At 38.9% G+C, this 20,498-nt stretch overlaps 1 protein-coding gene, 1 non-coding gene and 1 pseudogene across 3 annotated transcripts in view; 2 read left to right on the forward strand and 1 right to left on the reverse strand.

The window, feature by feature from the left end:
• The first annotated feature begins 4,160 nt into the window (after window positions 1-4,160).
• MAGT1 (magnesium transporter 1) overlaps window positions 4,161-20,498 on the forward strand; it is a 51,544-nt gene continuing 35,206 nt past the window's right edge. The window contains exon 1 of one of the 2 annotated variants that reach the window (XM_008160658.3): window positions 4,161-4,358. In XM_008160658.3, the coding sequence (XP_008158880.1) occupies window positions 4,161-4,358 (198 nt within the window). The remainder of the gene's footprint in view (window positions 4,359-20,498) is intronic. The other variant, XM_054721151.1, reaches the window with a different exon arrangement.
• On the forward strand, window positions 10,746-10,890 carry LOC114229318 (small nucleolar RNA SNORA48; annotated as a pseudogene).
• LOC114229317 (U6 spliceosomal RNA) lies at window positions 15,932-16,042 on the reverse strand. The gene has a single exon (XR_003615405.1). It is a non-coding gene; the product is annotated as a U6 spliceosomal RNA (small nuclear RNA).

Raw genomic sequence — 20,498 nt, forward strand, 5'->3', positions numbered from 1 at the left:
GTGGAGGGGACAATTTGCATATTAGCCTTTTATTATATAGGATATACACTGAGTGGCCAGATAATTATGCATTCAGAGATCATAATAATCTGGCCACTCAGTGTATATTACACACAACATATTGTCAGAATAGCTCCACTCATACCACTAAAAAATAAACCTACTTAGTAGAGTTCAAGATTTGTTGTACTTTTTTTTTTCTTTAGAGTAATGGTATATAATCAAAGTAGTGTGTTCATATTCAAATTAGTTTTTTTGTTTAATGTTGTTGTTTCTCATTTGAAATAGTCAGGCTCCCCTTTTTTCTGTTTGTATTTGATTTAAGTTATTTTCCCATTCTTACTGATTAGATTTGTAAAATTTAAAATTTATTTATTTTTAAATGTTTTTATTGGTTGTTAGAAAGAGGAAGAGAGAGTGAAAAGGGAGAAGAAGGAGAGGGAGAGAGAGCGAGAGAGAGAGAGAGAGAGAGAGAGAGAGAGAGAGAGAGAGAAACATTGATGTGAGAGAAAAACATTAATTGGTTGCCCCCCCCCCCCATAGGCACCCAAACCTGGGCATGTGCCCTAACCAGAATCAAACTGGTGTACCTTAGGTGCACAGGATGACACTTAACCATCTGAGTCAGGGCTAAAACATTTTTAATTGTACTAAAATATACATAACATTAAATTGACCACTTTAACCATTTTTAATTGTATAATCCAGTGGCATTAAGTATATTCACATTGTTGCAAACACCACCACCATCCATTTCCAGAACTTATTTTTATTACAAAACCAAATGATCTGGCTTTATATTTTGATTTTTTAAAAATATTAACATTATTCCAAAAATCAAAACTATACAAACTGCTATATTTTAAAGAAATGTCATTCTCTCTCTTAAATATTCCAATTCACTTCCTCCAACTCCTATAGGTAACCAATATCATTAGTTTCTGGTTTAACCTTTCTTTGTTTCTTTTCTCATAAATGGGCAGATATGTATATATTTTCTTATTTCGTCTTATATTTTAAACAAATGTAGCGAGATAGAAAAATCAATGGTGAAAGAGAATCATTGATTGGCTGCTTCCTGCACGCCCCCTACTGGGGATCAAGCCCACAACCTGGGCATGTGCTCTTGACCAGAATCAAACCCAGGACCCTTCAGTCTGTAGGCTAATGTTCTATCCACTGAGCCAAACCAGCTAGGGCTTGATAGTATGTCTTCACTTCAGAACCAGCTATTTTCTTTTCCATACCTTCTTGACTCTTCAACATAATGACATTATTTTCCTCTGTGTGTCTGAGTTTCCCAGCAGAGCCTAAAAGAATAGTCTGATGATGTTCCACATTATCAAAATAAATCTAAATTACAGGCAGTTGATTTTACTGTGTTAGTGTTTTTCCTCTTGAATATATTATTATTCCCTATTAAAATCATCCCAGTTTTACAACCCACTATGATAAACATATCTGGGCCAAATAAATGGAAACTTCTTCAGCTATGTAGGGTTTCTATTATGTTTTAGATAGGGGAATTGGATGTTTAATGAAAGTTATGACACAAATAACTTTAAAAAGACAGAAGTGCTTCCTTACAACCTTAGTTTTGCACCCATCTGCCAAACAAAATAAATTTAAAAAGGCATTTTCTCTGTAAAACCTAAAATTTAAGTCCCTGTTGGTACCTCAAGTAATAAGTGTGATGAAAGAAAATTGAATTTATTTAAGGAAAGGGGATGGGAGATGGGATATCCAAAGGGAAGGATTGCACAGCACTGAGCCAAGGGGACATTGGGTAGATGATGGCAACACCAAGAGCTGGAATTTCTTCCTTATACACTGTCCCTGGTGGGAAACTTGCCTTCAGTGGGTCTGGAGGCTGAGCTGGTGGGCTTGGAATGTAGATGGAATGCAGATGTGCAATCAGGTGCCTTCAGGACAGTTTCTTTTTTTAAAATATATTTCTATTGATTTCAGAGAGGAAGGGAGAGGGAGAGAGAGATAGAAACATCAATGATGAGAGAGAATCATTGATCGGCTGCCTCCTGCATGCCCCCCCATTGGGGATCAAGCCCGCAACTCAGGCATGTGCCCTTGACTGGAATCAAACCTGGGACCCCTCAGTCCACAGGCCAACGCTCTATCCACTGAGCCAAACCAGCTAGGGCCAGTTTCTTTTTTAAAAATTTTCTTTATTGATTACGGTGTTACATATGTGTCCTTATTCCCCCATTACCCCCCCCAGTCCCCCCCCCCGTCATGCCCTCAACCCCCTGTTGTCTGTGTCCATTGGTTAGGCTTATATACATGCATACAAGTCCTTTGGGTGATCTCTCCCCCTTACCCCCACCCTCCCCTACCTTCCCTCTGAGGTTTAACGGTCTGATCGATGTTTCTCTGTCTCTGGATCTATTTTTGTCCATCAGTTTATGTTGTTCGTTATATTCCATAAATGAGTGAGATCATGTGATATTTCACTTAGCATAATACTCTCCAGTTCCATCCATGCTGTTGCAAATGGTAAGAATTCCTTCTTTTTTACTGCAGCATAGTATTCCATTGTGTAGATGTACCACCGTTTTTTAATCCGCTCATCTGCTGATGGGCACTTAGGCTGTTTCCAAATCTTAGCTATTGTAAATTGTGCTGCTATGAACATAGGGGTGCATATATCCTTTCTAATTGGTGTTTCTAGTTCTTGGGATATATTCCTAGAAGTGGGATCACTGGGTCAAATGGGGGTTCCATTTTTAGTTTTTTGAGGAAACTCCATACTGTTCTCCACAGTGGCTGCACCAGTCTGCATTCCCACCAGCAGTGAACGAGGGTTCCTTTTTCTCCGCATCCTCGCCAGCACTTGTCGTTTGTTGATTTGTTGATGATAGCCATTCTGACAGGTGTGAGATGGTACCTCATTCTTGTTTTGATTTGCATCTCTCGGATGATTAGTGACTTTGAACATGTTTTCATATGCCTCTTGGCCTTCCTTCTGTCTTCTTTCGAAAAGTATCTATTTAGGTCCGTTGCCCATTTTTTGATTGAGTTGTTTATTTTCCTTTTGTTGAGTTGTATGAGTTGCCCTACAGTCCTAACAAAAAGAACTTTAACTTTTTTTTTTTTTAAATATATTTTTATTGACCTTTTTTACAGAGAGAAAGGGAGAGGGATAGAGAGCCAGAAACATCGATGAGAGAGGAACATCGACCAGCTGCCTCCTGCACATCCCCCACTGGGTATGTGCCCGCAACCAATGTACATGCCCTAGACCGGAATCGAACCTGGGACCCCTCAGTCCGCAGACCGACTCTCTATCCATTGAGCCAAACCGGTTTTGGCAAGAACTTTAACTTTAAAAATGTAACAAATAAACAAAAAATTTTAAAATGACTTTGATGTCTGCTCTGTTCAGCACGTTCCTGGGACACAGAAGGTATCCAAAAAGCACTTACTTGTTTACTTTTAAAAATCTCCCTCAGTGGTATTAAGTATATTTTTGCTTTCCTGCTTTATATATAGCCTGTATATATGTATATACCTATATATGTGTGTGTGTATATCTATGTATATACCAATATATATATGTGTGTGTATATATATATATATATATATATATATATATATTGATTTTAGAGAGGAAAGGAGGAGAGATAGAAACATAAATGATGAGAATCATTGATCGACAGCCTCCTGAATGCCCCCCCCCCCCACTAGGTATGGAGTCCCAAACCTGGGTGTGTGCCCAGACATGGAATCGAACCGTGACCTCTTGATTATAGCTTAACACTGGGGCACTTTCCTTCTTTTTAAAATTATTATTTTGATTTGAAATAATTTGGTGGTGGAATGAGGGACTAAGATCCTATCAATCATATGGCTAGGTCCAATTTTGCCACAATCCCACTTTATCAAGCTTAAGCCATCTTGGACTCTGAAAAGCCGCAAAGCCTCACAACTGCGCATGCGTGTTTGAAAAGCCACGAAGCGCGTCTTCTTTCCGTAAATGAAAGGGGCGAGGCTGCATCCTAGCGGGCCAATGAAAAACCTCCAGATTATCCTTTTTCCATTGGCTAACGGAAACCAATTAGAAGTGGACCTTCTTTAGCGGGCGTCTCACAGTAGAGCGCCGTGACGTAATGTGAGAGGTCGCCTGCCAAGGCTGAGCTAGGCCAATGAGGAGGGCCAAGGGGCTGGTTTGCTTGTTCTCACGCCCAACCAGCCGACCCAGCCAGAGGAAAGTTTCGCTTCCAGGAGGGAGAGGAGGAAACATGGCAGCGCGTTCGTGGCTTTGGTGTGTCTCTGCAACCATTGCAGTGGCGCTGCTGCTTGTATTTGGGGTTCCTTCAGCCTCTGCCCAAAGAAAGAAGGAGGTGAGGACGCTGTTTTCAGCAACACGGGCTTTTCCCAATGAGTGGGGCTTGAGAGGGCCTGTTCTCTCCTTCCTGACTCCTTTCCCCGCCGCTTCTGTCTTAGGTGCCTCCAATTCCGCCGTTTGGGGAGTTGGGGGGTTTGCGAGAGAAGAAACTAACTCCTTGTGTCCTGGGAATGTTGAGTCTGAGAGTGGGGTTGGGTATGTGACAGCCTGGCTTCTCTAGGCCTGTGCATGTACACAGTTACAAGTTTCGGTACTTTTTTGAGTATGGGCCCTATCAGGTGGTGGGGGAAGTTCGACTTGAGGTCCAGCGGGTAGAATATCTGAGTCTTCTGCTGTCAGTAGATGTAAATCCCGTTATCGACGCTTAAGAGCATTTTATAGCATTTCCACTTCAGAAATGTAAGAAAAGGAAAAATAGGAATGTAAGACTTAAACTGAAGAGCGAAACTATGCCAGGTTTATCAAATTGTCCAAATAAATAATTCAAAGCAATTTATGGGAGTGGAAGCTATTAAACCATTTTCAGTCATTTAACAAATATCAAGCGTGCCAGGCACTGTTCTAGGAGTTTGGTATTCATAAGTGAACAAATCTAAGATCCCTCCTTGTGAGATTTACTGATTTTAGAGAGTGGAGGAGATAACAATATTCTTTACTGACAATTAAGCAATCCAAACAGGAATTTTAATACTGTGTTGAAATACTAGAGACTTAGAGCTATATGCTCTTAGAGCTTTACAATTACTAGCAATAGTTTATGTTCTCCAGTTTTATTGTTTTATTTTTATTTTTTTTATAGCAAAGGTGGGAATTTATTGAAGAACAAGTACAGACTCCCACATCAGGAAGGGTAAAGAATCTCGCAGCACAGACTCCCACGTGGGGAGGGTGAAAGAGTACCCAGTTTTATTTTTTATAGATGAGGAAAACCGAGTCCTAAGCTTACGAAGTTAAATTGCAGAAAAAGGCCTAAAATCCTAGATCTGGTCAGTCTTATGCTATTTCCTGTACATTTCTGGGCTTCCTCTAATACACAATACCTGTGCATGCCTTTTTAAAATACCATTTAAACATCTCAGATGTTTGTCAACTTGAGCTGAATTTAAAAAGATCCTATCTTTTGTTTCTGAATATTTGAACTATTCCCTAAAAAGGGGGGGAGGGGCAAGCTGGCAGTTTAAAACGGTTGCTTATTAGCTTGGCAAAAAGTAAAATAAAAAAATATACAATTTTTAAATGTATGGTGAAGTGAGCAGGTTCATACACTGGAACTAGAAATTGATGTGTTTTTTTAGGAGGGATCCAAGCTCGTTTTACACGTAAAACAAGATGTAGAGAGCAATACGTACTTTTATATTCTGGATGACTTTTATGTTAAAAATGCTATATATATGTATAACGAAACTTTTGTAAGAATACACATCAGTCTGTTAGCAGTGGTTGTTGTGGGATAGTTGGGATTGTTCATTAGGGAAACACTTTCACTTTTTACCTTATGTAATGCTATTGTCTGAATTTGTATAATGACCACTTTTTAAAAATATATATTTTAGGGTGGGGACAAGGGAGATAGATCAACCAAAGGACTTGTGTGCTTGCATATGAGCCTAACCAGTGATCACGGACAACAGGGGGAGGGGGGCATGCGTGTGGGGGGGTTTGGGAAGGGAACAGGGGGAGGGGGTTGATGACAAATATGTAATACCTTAATCAATAAAGTAATTTAAAAAAAATAAAAATATATATTTTTATTGATCTCAGAGAGGAAGGGAGAGGGAGAGATAGAAACATCAATGATGAAAGAGAATCATTGATTGGCTGCGTTCTGCATGCCCCTCACTGGGGATTGAGCCCACAACCCAGGCATGTGCCCTTGACTGGAATTGAACCCGGGACCTTTCAGTCTGCAGACCCACGCTCTATCCACTGAGCAAAACCAGCTAGGGCCACTTATTTTTTTTAAATCTTCAAATGAAGATTTTAAAAAGTTATTTAAAAAAAATAAAATAAAAACAAGTTAAGTTATATTTATTCTTTAATCTCTCACTGAACTAGAAGCAGAAGGGCCTAGTAGGAGATACATTATTTTTAAAGGGACTAAACAATGAATTATATACTTTAAAATGGTTTAAATGGTGGATTTTATGTTTTGTAAATTTTATCTCAACATTTTTAAAAAAAGGAATCAGATTTTAACTCCCTTTCCATCATGCCCACTGTTCACACCCTTATTGATCACTCTCACAAATCTTGACTGGTCATCTTTGAATCTTTGAACCCATCCTTCATAGTGTTGCCAGAGATGCAAATGAAAATCTGAAAACCTTTTCACCTATTTTGCAAAGTATAAAAGGTTTTCTGTAGCCTGTACCTGGACTGCTTCTTCCAGTCTCATCTCAGTCCCAGCTTCTCCTTGTGTTAGTCATACTGAATTCCCTGCCTGCCTTGATCTTCTGTACCCTCTTGTGTCTATACTTGCTGGAATTCTGCTGGAGAATCTCCCTTCTCTCTCACCCCACCCCTGAGGTTTCCTACTCTTCAAGTCTTAGCTCAAACATTACTTTCTTCCTTAACTAAGTTTTTCCTGGTTCTTCCACGTGAATTGGTGGCAGTCTTTCCCATTAGACTGTGAGCATCTTGAATACAGACACTTTGAAATTAGTATTCTTTCCCTAGCGGTGTCTTTCAGAAAGGTCCTCAGTAAACATCCAATTAATTCATTAACTGTGTGCATAGAATCACAAATCTGTTCTTTCACTTGCAGGTTTGTTTAGGTTTCAAATCCTAAAGTTGGCTTTTCTCATCAGTAAACAAGGGATTAATATAGGCTGGTAAATGTGTTTTAGTTTTTACCCCTTTACTCTAACTGAGGATGTTTTAGGCTTTTAAAGATTATGGTGATACTACTTAGAGACAGTTTAAAAATATGGATGTTCTGTAGTGGAACACTTAGGTTTTTTTGTCCATATTTGAAATTTTTATTTAAAAAAAATCCCAGGTCTATCTACCAGAGTAGATATGGCTTTTAATAGAGGGTAATGTATGATCTTATAATCCAAGTATTATTTTTTATTTTATTTTTATTTTGAGAGTAAATGTATTTATTCTTATTTTTTATATGTTTTTATCTATTTGGGAGAAAGAGGAAGGGAGAGGGAGAGAGAAACATTGATCTGCTGACTCCTACACAACTCCTATTGCGGATTGAGCCTGAAACCCTGGCATGTGCCCCTACTGGGAATCAAACCTGCGCCCTCTCAGTGCAAGGGACAACTCTAAACCAACTGAACCACACCGGCTAGGGTGAGGGTACATTTATTAAAGCTGGGGACAGTGAAATAAGGAAGGGCTTAGGATAGAAGAATTGACAGAAGAGAGACTAGGTGGGGCTGCTTTGGTTCTCTAGAAATGTTATAGGAAAGAAATGAGTCAAGATGGGGCTACTTTGGCTCGCTGGAAAGTCAGAGAAAAGGTTTCTTGGAGACAGGTTCAGGGGGTTAGCCTGGGATGAGCTACTGCTGCCCATTGCTTAACTAGTAGAGAGTCTCATGGGGACCCTTTGAGTTTAGGAGATGCACACCTAGGAGGGAAGAAAGGTGTGGGCATGCTCCTGGGAGGGAGAGCTTGCCCAATTTTTCTTTTTTTAAAACAGTGATGGTGAACCTATGACACGCGTGTCAGCACTGACACGCGTAGCCATTTCTGATGACACGCGGCTGCTGAGGCGGCCGCATGACGAGGATGAAACATTTGCTGCTCCTGAGGATGAAACATTTGCGAAATAATGTTTTTTCCTCAAAGTGACACACTACCCGAGTTATGCTCAGTTTTTTGGCGAACTTTGACATACCAAGCTCAAAAGGTTGCCCATCACTGTTTTAAAAGATGCCCCCCCCCCCCCCCCCCCCCCGTCAGTGTGGCTTTGTGGCATCAGCCATTGAAAGAAGGGTCAAGGGAGGGTTCAGTGCCCCGCCCCTATCAGGGGCGAGGTTGGGAGTCAATCAGTAGATATGTCTCTCTCTCATTGAAGTTTCCCCCTCCCTATTCCTTCCTCCCTCTCCCTCTCCTTCCCTTCCACTCTCTCTAAAAATCAATGGGAAAAAATATCCTTGGGTGAGGATTAACAACAAAAAACAACAAAAAAGGCTCCCCTAAATGAATATAATTAAAAATCACTCAAGTTTCTCATGGTTGTGTGTTGTTAAATGTAATGCTACCCTACTCACCTGATTATCTACACCTGTAGCAATGTTTTCACTGGAATGTTGACTTATTATGTACTAGGGGGCGGGTCCCTCAGCCCAGCCTGCACCCTCTCCAATCTGGGACCCCTCGGGGGATGTCCGACTGCCTGTTTAGGCCCGATCCCTCTCACAATCTGGGACCGCTGGCTCCTAACCGCTCACCTGCCTGCCTGCCTGCCTGATTGCCCCCAACTGCCCCCCCCCCCAACCAGCCTTCTCGCCCCCAATTGCCCTCCCCCTCGCCGGCCCGATCACCCCCAACTGCCCTCCCCTCCTGGCCTGATTGCCCCTAACCGCCTCTGCCCTGCCACCAAGGCTTTGTCCAGAAGGACATCCGGAAGGTCTCCTGGTCTAATTAGCATATTACCCTTTTATTAGTATAGATTATTTATTCAATGCCTTCTACATGTCAGGCATTATGGTTTACATGTATTATCTATAATCTTCACAATAACACTGCAGAGTACTAACCCTTTAAATTTATTTTTATTTTATTTATTTATTTGTATGAACCCCTTTTGAAAGATGAGGGAACTGATGCTGAGCAAAAGGGAGGTTTGGGGCTTGTTCAAAGAAGCACAGCTCTAGAGAATGAGCTGGGATTCACCCCTGGTCTGATTCCAAAGCCTATGCTCTCTGCTAGGCATGAAGGTTTGTTTTCCAGTGACTTGTTTTATTTTTATGGTGAATTATTCCCTCCCTGTGGTAGAAGGCAAGTTGCTTGTCCTTGAATCTAGTGGGGGTTTTTTTTTGGGGGGGGAACATGATAACAATGAAAAAGCATGGTATTTGTTAAAATTGTTCGTGTTTCTTGGTCTACTTCTGGTAATCTGTAATAAAGAAATAACATGAAATATGGAAAAGAGTTGAATGCACAAAGCATACTGAAGCATAATAAAAATGGTCATAGTAATGGTAGGGTATCAGATAGTTCACCTCCCTTTTCTCAGTTCTCCAAAAAATTTTGTAAAATTTTAAAGAGCATGTGTATTAATGCAACAGAAGTGATCTTAACAAGTTACTCTGTCTCATTTTCCTTATCAGTAGAATGGGAAAATGCCTATTTCTTTGAATATTGTGAAAATTAAATGAGATGAAGGCTATAAAGTGCCAAATGAAATACCTGGCATGTAGAAGACATTATATTAGAAAATAAAATAAGAATGTGTTCCTCTGCTGTAGTAAAATGTTTCTCAATTGATCTTTTTGTAGTGTTTTTATGAGGATTGTTCAGAAAATGGAATTACCTGCATATTTTGACAAGGCAGGCTTTATTGGAAAAAACTTCTACTTTCTCTGACATCCCCTTGAGAACTGAAATGTGAACGTGTCACACGTGCAAAACTCCTGCAATTCCTTACAAAATACCTTATTACTAAGAACCAAAGGCTCAATAAGTGTTGCAAAACAAGTTGAGACACTCCCCCAATAATAAAACATCAATGAAGGGATAGTGGTATATTTTAGCCCTGTCCAGGAAATAAGTGAACTGAGAATGGAGCAGATAGCATTTAAGGATTAAATCTGCACTCTTCTCTGCTTATTGTCTCCTTCAGTCATTACCTGCCAATTACGTTTCCAGATCTGTTCAGCCTCACTCATAATATAAGGATCGAGTTGTAAAGTTATTGCTTAACCAGGAAATTTATTTTACTAGTGTCTAAAGATTAGTGGACGATTAGGAAAGCTAAAAATATGAAGAATTTTTAAACAAACCCTGACGGTCTGAAACACAAGTACAATCAAATCAGTTTAAGGGAAAAGGGTTGTACATTTCAGAGGAATTCAGACTGGTGGTGCTTAGCGTTATCACATCTGAAATTCCCAAGAAATCTTAATAACAGGATCATATTTTAGCTTTAAATGATAATAGATTCCTAGATGCTGTTTTTGATGAGTGATATTCAGTGACAGAAGGGGAATTTGTAGTTGTTAAGGCTTAATTTACCAATTTAGTTAAAATTATTATGCAAGCAGATAGAATAAAATTAAACATCTCACTGCCCTTTCTTGGCCCTCTTAATCTCTGTAGTCCTTAAAATTTCATCATACTTGATTATTACAGGATTAGATATGTTAATTGACTTCATGTTAGTGGGATTGTTGTGTAGCCATACTAATTTAAATATTTCAAGAGAACCCCCTGGCAATGGGCAAGGAGACACCTGATTGGTGGTGTTGCTCTTATATCAATCAGGGGCAAAGCAGATGTACAGTCCTTAGTTCATCCTAGCTTGATGCCTGTGTCAGTGGCCAGAGCTGTTTCATGCCTGAGGCACATAAATAAATAAATATTTCAAGAAAGCCCTGGCCAGTTTCTCAGTGGTTAGAACCTTGGCCTTCAGATCGAAAAAGGGTCTCGGATTCGATTCCCGTCAAGGGCACATACCTCAGGTGCAGTTTGACCCCTGGCCCTGGTTGGAGCACGTGTGGGAGGCAGCCAATCGATGTGTCTCTCACATCAATATCTCTCTCCCCTCTCCCCCCTCCCTTCCAGTCCCTCTAAAAATCAATGGGGAGAAAATATCCTGCAGTGAGGATTAAAAAAATGTTTCAAGAGAAGAGAACGACTAAGCTTACTTTGTTGGTATTATATTTTAATTATGAATATTATTGTTCTTTTTGTTTTATTTGAATATTGAAAATGTACTCCAAGTAATGTACTCCAAGAAGGGGGAAAATTGATTGTGAAAGTCTTTGCTAATAAATTGAATGTTTGCCTTTCTCAAGTTTACTTGAGCTTGTGTATTTCCCTAAATTTCTCTTTATCACTCATTATACTTCATATTATTTGTCCAAAGTCTGTGTTTTTTACTAAACTCTGTGATCCATAATGATATGGATTCCAAGGCCCAGCAAAATTCCTGGAATAGAGTACTTGGTTGATGAAGATTTAGGGAATAAACAAAGATATGAATAAATGAATAATTAGCTAATATGTTATTGAGAAATTCTAATTCATAGGAACTTCAAGTGCTGAGTGGAAAGAGAGACACCTATAAAGGGAATATAGAGTTCTGTTGCTAGTGGTGGATACCACTGTCACAACAGGCAAAAACTGAGTGTTCTGTGCATGTAAGTAACAGAAAAATGTGTTTGCTTCATCAATAAAAAACAAAAATGAGACCTAAAAAAAGAACTTGAGTTTAGCTAGAGGAGACCTGGTAGATGTTGGGGGTGATTAGTACAGAAAAAACTTTCCAAAGAACACCAAATATAAAAGGATGGAAGCCACTAAAGAGAGGACAAAGTTTGTTGATATGTAATATTAAGAAAAATGGGGAAATGGTCAAGAAAAGATCATAAAGTCATGCTGGGATCAGATCACATGAAGCCCCCACTCTACCACCTCTTCCAACATAGAATTGTAAGTTCCATGAAGAAAAGAGCCAGGCCTGTCTTGTTTGCTACTGTATTCCCATAGCCTAGCAAATTTCAAAAGCTCCATACACATCTGTCAAGAGAGATAAATTAATTCTCACCCGAGGATATTTTTCCATTGATTTTTAGAGTGGAGGGGAGGGGAGAAGAGAGAGAGAGAGAGAGAGAGAGAGAGAGAAACATCGATTGGTTGCCTTCCACAGGAGCCTGCAACCGAGGTATGTGCCCTTTGACCGGAATCTCATTTGGGATGGGCCGACATATCTGCTGAGCCAAACTGGCTAGGGCGATAAATTGATTTTTAATATTACTTAAACCAAACAACAAAACAACAATTTTCAGATTGAAATAATTAATTGATATAGGTGTATTTATAGGCATAAACGTATTTGCCCACAAAGACGGATACTGACATTAATTTTTTGCTTTCACTTAATCTACTTCTTCTACTTGTAAACATGCTTTTTACGTTGCTATAATAACTCTTATATGGAATTAGTCTTATTTTTGGTAATATAAATATATTAAAAGTCTGATACATAAATATTCCTAGAGGCTATTTAAAGTATCCCTAGGCCCTCGCTGGTGTGGCTCAGTGGATAGAGCGTCGGCCTGCGGACTGAAGGGTCCCGGTTCTTCCAGTCAAGGGCATGTACCTTGGTTGCTGGCACATTCCAATGGGGGGTGTGCACGAGGCAGCTGATCGATGTTTCTCTCTCATCGATGTTTCTAGCTCTCTTTCCCTCTCCCTTCCTCTCTGTAAAAAATCAATAAAATATATTTTAAAAATAAAAGTATCCCTAGATATATTTTCTTTATAATTTATTTAGTAAATGCTTTATTTCCAATCTCATCCAATTTCAAAGTGAAAATTTTTCTCCTAAATAATTCCCCTCTACATCACAAAGCTGTTAGTGTCATTTGATATTCCCTTTCATAAAACCAACATATGTCCTCCCTCTTACTATTAAATTTGTTCATTTTGTGTATAAATGTTTCATGCATATTTTTGAGACAATATATAGCATTATACTTATTTTCACAATGTTCTTATTTAAGGTTGTAGAAACATTTATACTATTATAGAATTATTATTAATAGCCTGTAGTAATTGTCAGAGTTTAAATGAATAGGAAAAAAGTAAGCTCTTAACCTGTAAAAAAATTTAATGTTTTCCCATAGTAGCCTACATTTTGTTTTGAATAAATATATTCAATGCAAATTAAAACCTGAATGGATATATTTCCTTAAATGGTTTTTTATTTTTTTTTATTTTATTGATTTTTTACAGAGGGGAAGGGAGAGGGATAGCTAGAAACATCGATGAGAGAGAAACATCGACCAGCTGCCTCCTGCACACCCCCCACTGGGGACGTGCCCGCAACCAATGTACATGCCCTTGACCGGAATCGAACCTGGGACCTTTCAATCCGCAGACCGACGCTCTATCCACTGAGCCAAACCGGTTTCGGCCTTAAATGGTTTTTAAAACTGTTAGTGGAAGGAGTATTTGCAATAGGAATTGCTTCCAAATCAATTCCTTTTTTGAGTTACTAAGTAGTTCACTTGGTAAACCTCTTACTTTTCTGTATCATAGTCCTTGGAAAATGTGTTTCTTACTAATAACTTTTAAGGATTAAATAGTAAAGGAAGGAACTGAAGGGCATAGGTAACATTTTAGTCCTTTATTTTCGAAGGTTGTGATTTTGGAAGATAAAGGAATATGTGGAGAGTGTATAATGGGACTTAGTGGAGAGGTTATAGGAAACAATTTTTCATTTTTAATTAAATTTATTGGGGGTAACTTTGGTTAATAGCATATAATTTCCTGGTGTACAGGATTATATGATCCAGTAATTCCTCTTCTGGGTATTTACCTGAAAAAATTTTTATTTCTGAGCCATAACTTTTATTTACCAACGATGGCCTTCTGACGATGGGTAAGAGGCATCATAAGGAAGAAGGTTCTTCAGTACTAGAGATTTACTCCTATCAAGAAAGCTTTCAACATAAATGTAAAGAAAAGAGATGTTCCTTTATAAAACCATATATTAGAGAAGACAAAAGAGAACTAGTGAAAGAAGTGTCTAGGAAATATATAGGTGTTATATTTCAGTTATTTAGACTATATCACATTCTTCAACTGTTCCAGGAATATCAGGTAGTGATTCATTATTAAAAATGGTATATTTTTTCCTGTTGTTCATTATTTGAATTGCTTAATATTTATTTAATTTCTCAGTGTTGCACATAGAAATTGATGTAACATGTGGTCCCTATTCATAAGAATTAAGAATGTAGAGCAGTAGTTCTCAAACTTAAGTGCGTATAAAGACTTGGGATACATGTTAAATTTCTGTATTATTGGAATCTACCCTAGACCCAATTAATCAGATTTATTGGAGGATGAAATCCAGAAGTCTGTACTTTTAACAGGCTACACTTTGAGAAACATGGGTGTAGAAAGTATATTATCCATTATGCTAAGGGCTTACTCAGAAATTTTGGTTTACTTGATCATCAAATCTTTTGTAATGTGTTCCGAGCAGTACTGAAGGAAAGATTTTTTTGAATACATAAAACAATTAAAAAGTACTGTGAAAGTTCTTTTCATTTTAGAACAGTTCTCAATAAGAGAGGGGGAAATTTTGCTCCCCAAGGATTATGTGGCAGTGTCTGGAGATAATTTTGGTGGTTGTAGCTGGGGGTAGGGTGCTACTGGCATCTAGTGGGTAGAGTTTATGGATGCTGCTCAACATCCTGCAATGTGCAGCACAGCTCCCCTCAACAAATAATTATCTGGCCTAAGATATCAGTAGTGCTGTTGTGGAGAAACCCTGGTTTAGAATTATCATAGACTGTTTGAATCCTAGCTCTGTGTCTTACTATAACTTTGGGCAATTTGGGCAAGTTACTTAACCTCTGTGTTTCTGGTTACTCAAAAGTTAAATGAGCATAAAAATAGAGTACCTCATAGTGTTGTTTTGAGGTTTGAATTAAACACTGTACTTTCTATAAGAAAAGGAGTTGCTGCCTGATACATACATACTAAGCATTGCAAATACAACAAGTCCCTGGATAGCATCTTTTTGTTTCCTTATAATGTTGATGCGATCCTTATTTATATCAATTAGCCTATGTTAAAATTGGTTTCTTCATACTTCATTTCACTTAAAGTCACAGAACCATTGGATGATGTTAAGTAAGGATTTACTTTACTAGCTGCTATTTTCTCCAAAAAAAATCAATTCAAGAGAGGCATTATTAAGATATATTAAAATATTAATCATTGTGAATAAGGATTATAATTTAATTATTCTGTTCATGTGATTATGTGCTTATGTAATTTTGTGAAAGTTTAAAACTAGTTCTTCTTTTGTTGTGACCTATCTACAATTCATTTTAAAGTAAATGAATTTAGAAAGTAACCTAATGGTCCCTGTATTAAGCAGTCTTTTGAGGTGATAATCTCATTTTATAAGAGCTTTAAAGAGAATTTGTAATTCCTCTTAACTAATTTCTTTTATTGGATAAATTATTTGGAGATTGAATAGCCAGAAGTCTGGTCTTTTCAGGCTGTTAATAAAGAGAAACAGAAATATTATAAATGATTTACATAGACCAAGTTGAAAAGTTTATTCAGGACTTTTGTTTAAGAAGACTCCACATATAAATATCTAATTCAAAGCACATATAGTTGTTTTGTTGGAATGATAATAAATCTATGTGATTGAATAGAGATAGGCTATATAAAAAACTATTGTATTGTTACTGCTTTTCACTTTTTGTCTAAAATAGCCAAATTTCACAAATAGAATCTGCAACCATGGTAAATAAAATAGGCAAATCATGTTTGAATTTGCTGGTATCTATCAAATTTAATTTGAAAATATAACAAAATTAATGACTGCTTAAAAGCAGAGAATGCATATGATTTTAATTTAATTTTGTTTATTTTTTCATGGATTTGTGTGTTATTCTTGCACAGGGACCATGCTGATCTTCTCTGTATCATGTCAATTTTAGTATATATGTTGCTGAAGTCAGAGTACAAAAATGCATATTTTAAAACTGAACTAGCAGTGTTCTCTGAGCTGTGAGACTCATTAAGGATGTATCAAATAATAAGAAATCATTTTGTTGGAAAAACTGAATACATTTAATCTATTCAGCTTTTATTTAAATAGAATATTCTCTACTCTTGACAATTATTGCTAACTGATTCTACTGTTAGCCCGGCCGGCATGGCTCAGTGGTTGAGTGTCAACTAGGGAAGCAGGAAGTCATGGTTTGATTCCTGGTCTGGGCACATGCCTGGGTTGCAGGCTGGATCCCCAGTGTGGGGTGTGCAGAAGGCAGCTGATCAGTGATTCTCTCTCATCATTGATGTTTTTATCTCTCTCTCCCTCTCCCTTCCTCTCTGAAATCAATAAAAATATATTTAAAAAAGTGGGAAAGAAAGATGAACTAGCTTCTATTGAACTAGCTTACCCCCCTACATTATCTACCTTCTATTCTAGTTCACTCTCTTCACTGCCATTAGCAATGATCTGTTTCCTTAGTATCATTCATTGTTCCATAAGTCTTGTTATTTGCTATACCAATCTTTTGAGAGTGTATGTATTTTTCTATGGGCTTAGAGTCCATATTCAGTTTTCCATGTGTGGCATATTCATTTTCTGGCTCTTACTGGAAATATTTTACATCTGCTACAAAACTAATTTTTATGCCATCTATCTCTTTTCATTTATAAAGGTGTACTCAGGGTTTGTTTTTTTTTTTTGTCTTTTTTCAGTATTGCCTGAATTTAGGAATGATTTATTTATTTTTATTGATTTTTTACAGTGAGGAAGGGAGAGGGATAGAGAGTTAGAAACATCGATGAGAGAGATACATTGATCAGCTGCCTCTTGCACACCACCTACTGGGGATATGCCCGCAACCAAGGTACATGCCCTTGACCAGAATCGAACCCGGGACCTTTGAGTCCGCAGGCCGACGCTCTATCCACTGAGCCAAACCGGTTTCGGCTAGGAATGATTTAAAAGGATATCATGTGCCATAGCCTGTGTGGCTCACTTGTTTGGTCATCCTCCTATGCACCAAAAGGTTGCTGGTTCACCCTAGCTGGTTTGGCTCAGTGGATAGAGCGTCGGCCTGCGGACTGAAAGGTCCCAGGTTCGATTCCGGTCAAGGGCATGTACTTTGGTTGCGGGCACATTCCCAGTGGGAGGTGTGCAGGAGGCAGCTGATCGATGTTTCTGACTCTCTATCCGTCTCCCTTCCTCTCTGTAAAAAGTCAATAAAATATATATATATATATAAAAAAAAAAGGTTGCTGGTTCAGTTTATGGTCAGATCAGGGCACATGCCCAGATTGCAGCTTGATCACCAGTAGAGGGTGTGCTGGATGCAGTCAATAGGTGTTTTGCTCTCACATCAATGTTTCTCTCTCTCTCTCTCTCTCTCTCTCTCTCTCTCTCTCTCTCTCTCTCTCTCTCCTCCCCCCCTTTAAAAAAGTAAATGATGCATCTTTTACACATTTATTTTTAAGTAATATTTAAGTATTATTTTATTTTTAATTAAAATAGTAAAAAAGGTTGAAGACATACAAGAACATATAAAATTATTTAAGAAGATATACAAGGAGGTATAGAGCATATTAAAGTTAATATCCATGAATCTACCAGCCACTTTTCATAAGAGAGGAGCCTTCTGTATTTATCACACTAATTGCATCCTTCTTCCCTCAGCAGAGGTAGTATCTTGAATTCTGTGTTAATCTCTTGGATTTCTTCATAATTTACTATTGCTTTGACTACTCTTGAGCTATATAAATTGTATCAAACTGAAGGTATTCTGTAATTTACTTAAAAAAATCTTTATTGTTGAAAGTATTACATATGTCCCCCTTTTTCTCTCATTGACCTCTTATACCCGCCCCCGTCCCCCACCCCAGGCCTCCACCACCCTATTGTCTGTGTCCATGGGTTATGCATGTATATATACAAGTTTTTTGGTTGATCCCTTCAGCCCACCTCCACTCCCTCTAAGAATCATCAGTCTGTTGCATGATTACATGTCTCTGGATTTATTTTGTTTGTCAGTTTATTTTGTTCTTTAGATTCCATATATAAGTGAGATCATGATATGTGTCTTTCTTTGATTGGCTTATTTCGCTTAGCATAATATTTTCCAGGTCCCTCCATGTTATCTCCAAGGATAAGGGATCCTTCTTTTTTACAGCTGCATATAGGATTCCACTCATCTACTTATGAGCACTTGGGCTGTTTCCAGATCTTAGCTATTGTAAATAACACTGCTATGAACATACAAGTGTGTAGAGGGGGATCCCTTTTCCGAGTCCAGCATGGATAGAAGGCGATCCGGTTCCTGAGTAGGGGCGACGGGGGATTGAGAAAATGAAAGAAAGAGACAGACACAGATACAGTAGGGAAAGCTGGGACCGGGTGGGACCACTGTCCTCTGATGGAGAGACAGGGACCCAGAGCCGATGCAGCGTGTTTATTTTATACCCCCAAATACCAGGAAGTTTTACTAAAAGTCAAGACAAAGGAGATTATTTGAATTCTAGGGTGGGCCTGGGTCCCTATTCATTCCTGGTGCTTGGCTGGATTTACATAATAAAACCCACTTCCCGGCACCTGGGCTGAAGGTCAGCTGACAACACCCTTGCCTTTTGGCAAACTGGTGTTTCCAGGATGCGGCTCTGCCAGACATCACTAGATTCAGCTGACAATTTAAAGAAATGCCCATGTGCCTTCCCAGGCGCTCTCTACACAAGTGCATATATTCTTTCTGCTTGGTGTTATAGGCTTCTTAGTATATATTCCTAAAAGTGGAATCACTGGGTCAGATGGCAGTTACTATATATATATGTGTGTGTATATGTATATATATGTGTGTGTGTGTGTGTGTGTGTGTGTGTGTGTGTGTATGTATATAGTATATATACATATATATACTATACACACACACACACACACACACATATATATATATATATATATATATATATTATATATAAGTATATTTTTATTGATTTCAGAGAGGAAGGGAAAGGGAGAGAAAGATAGAAACATCAATGATGAGAGAGAATCATTAATCAGCTGCCTCCTGCACACCCCACACTAGGGATCAAGCCCGCAACCTGGGTTTGTGCCCTGACCAGGAATCGAACCATGACCTTCTGGTTCATAGGTTGACTCTCAAAATTTCTGAGGAAATGACCACTGTTTTTGATAGTGGCTGTACCAGTCTGCATTCCCACCAGCAGTGTACTAGGGTTCCTTTTTCTCCACATCCTTGTTGTTTGTTGATTTATTGATGGTAGCCATTCTGGCAGGTGTGAGGTTGTACCTCGTTGTTTTAATTTGCATCTCTCTGATGATTAGTGACACTCAGCATTTCTTCATATGTCTCTTGGCCATTTATATGCCCTCTTTGGAGAAATGTCTATTTAGGACCTCTGCCCATTTCTTAATTGGATTGTTTGTCTTCCTTTTGTTGAATTGTATGAGTACTGTATATATTTTTAAGATTAGCCTCTTACCAGATATATCACTGGCAAATATGTTCTCTCATAGTGTTGGTTCCCTTTTTTCTTTTTCTTTTCTTTTCTTTTTTTTTTTTTTTACGGCAGCTGCTCTGGAAGAGGCCTCGGGAGTTATACCACCAGTGACCATAGGAGCCAGCAGTTTCTCTCCAGTGTACTTACTTATCCTGGGAAATGAGAACTTATGTCCATACAAACATGTGCAGGGATGTTCATCATACCAAAATGTGGAAACTGCCCCTAAGCCCACCAGGGGTGGGTGGATGAACAAAGCTGGTGTGCCCACCCGGTAGGATATGTTTGGTAATAAAGAGGATGCCCCAGCCTGGTGGGCTAAGAGAACAGGCTGCCCTGTAAAAGAAGCCTGTCATCTCAGCCACACATTGTAGGAGTCCGTTTAGTGAAATGTGCAGAGTAGGTAAATCCCGAGACACGGAGAGAAGACTCGTGGCTGCCTGGGCCTGGCAGAGAGGCATGGGGGGGACAAGCAGAGCCCACTGATGGGCACAAGGTCCACAGTTATGTCTGACAAGCTGCACCACCAGACTAGACGTGATGTGGCACATGGAACCGAAGGTTCACAAGCCAGGGATGTGGCCTGGGTGGGTCCTCAGATGGGTCTCGACTGATCCTGCCACCTCTGTGGGATTTCACACCTGCTCCCTCCTGCCCAGACGCACCCACGAGAACAGGGCAGCAGCACTTTCAGAGAATGGAAATAAACGTCCACAAAACAGCACTCTGTTTCTGTCCGTTTTCCTTTTACTAAATGCCCGGGAGCTGATACCTGTGTTCATGACCCTCCAGGGAACTAGAAGTCCCCATGTGAAAACTCTCATCTCTGTTACCCCTTTGCCTTAAAACGTCTCTTTCTGTGCGCCTGCCCTTAACAAGGTCTCACTCATTTACATACTATTGAGATTTGAGTCCAATT

This window comes from Eptesicus fuscus, chromosome 1 (assembly GCF_027574615.1).
Source record: "Eptesicus fuscus isolate TK198812 chromosome 1, DD_ASM_mEF_20220401, whole genome shotgun sequence".
Classification (NCBI taxonomy): domain Eukaryota; kingdom Metazoa; phylum Chordata; class Mammalia; order Chiroptera; family Vespertilionidae; genus Eptesicus; species Eptesicus fuscus.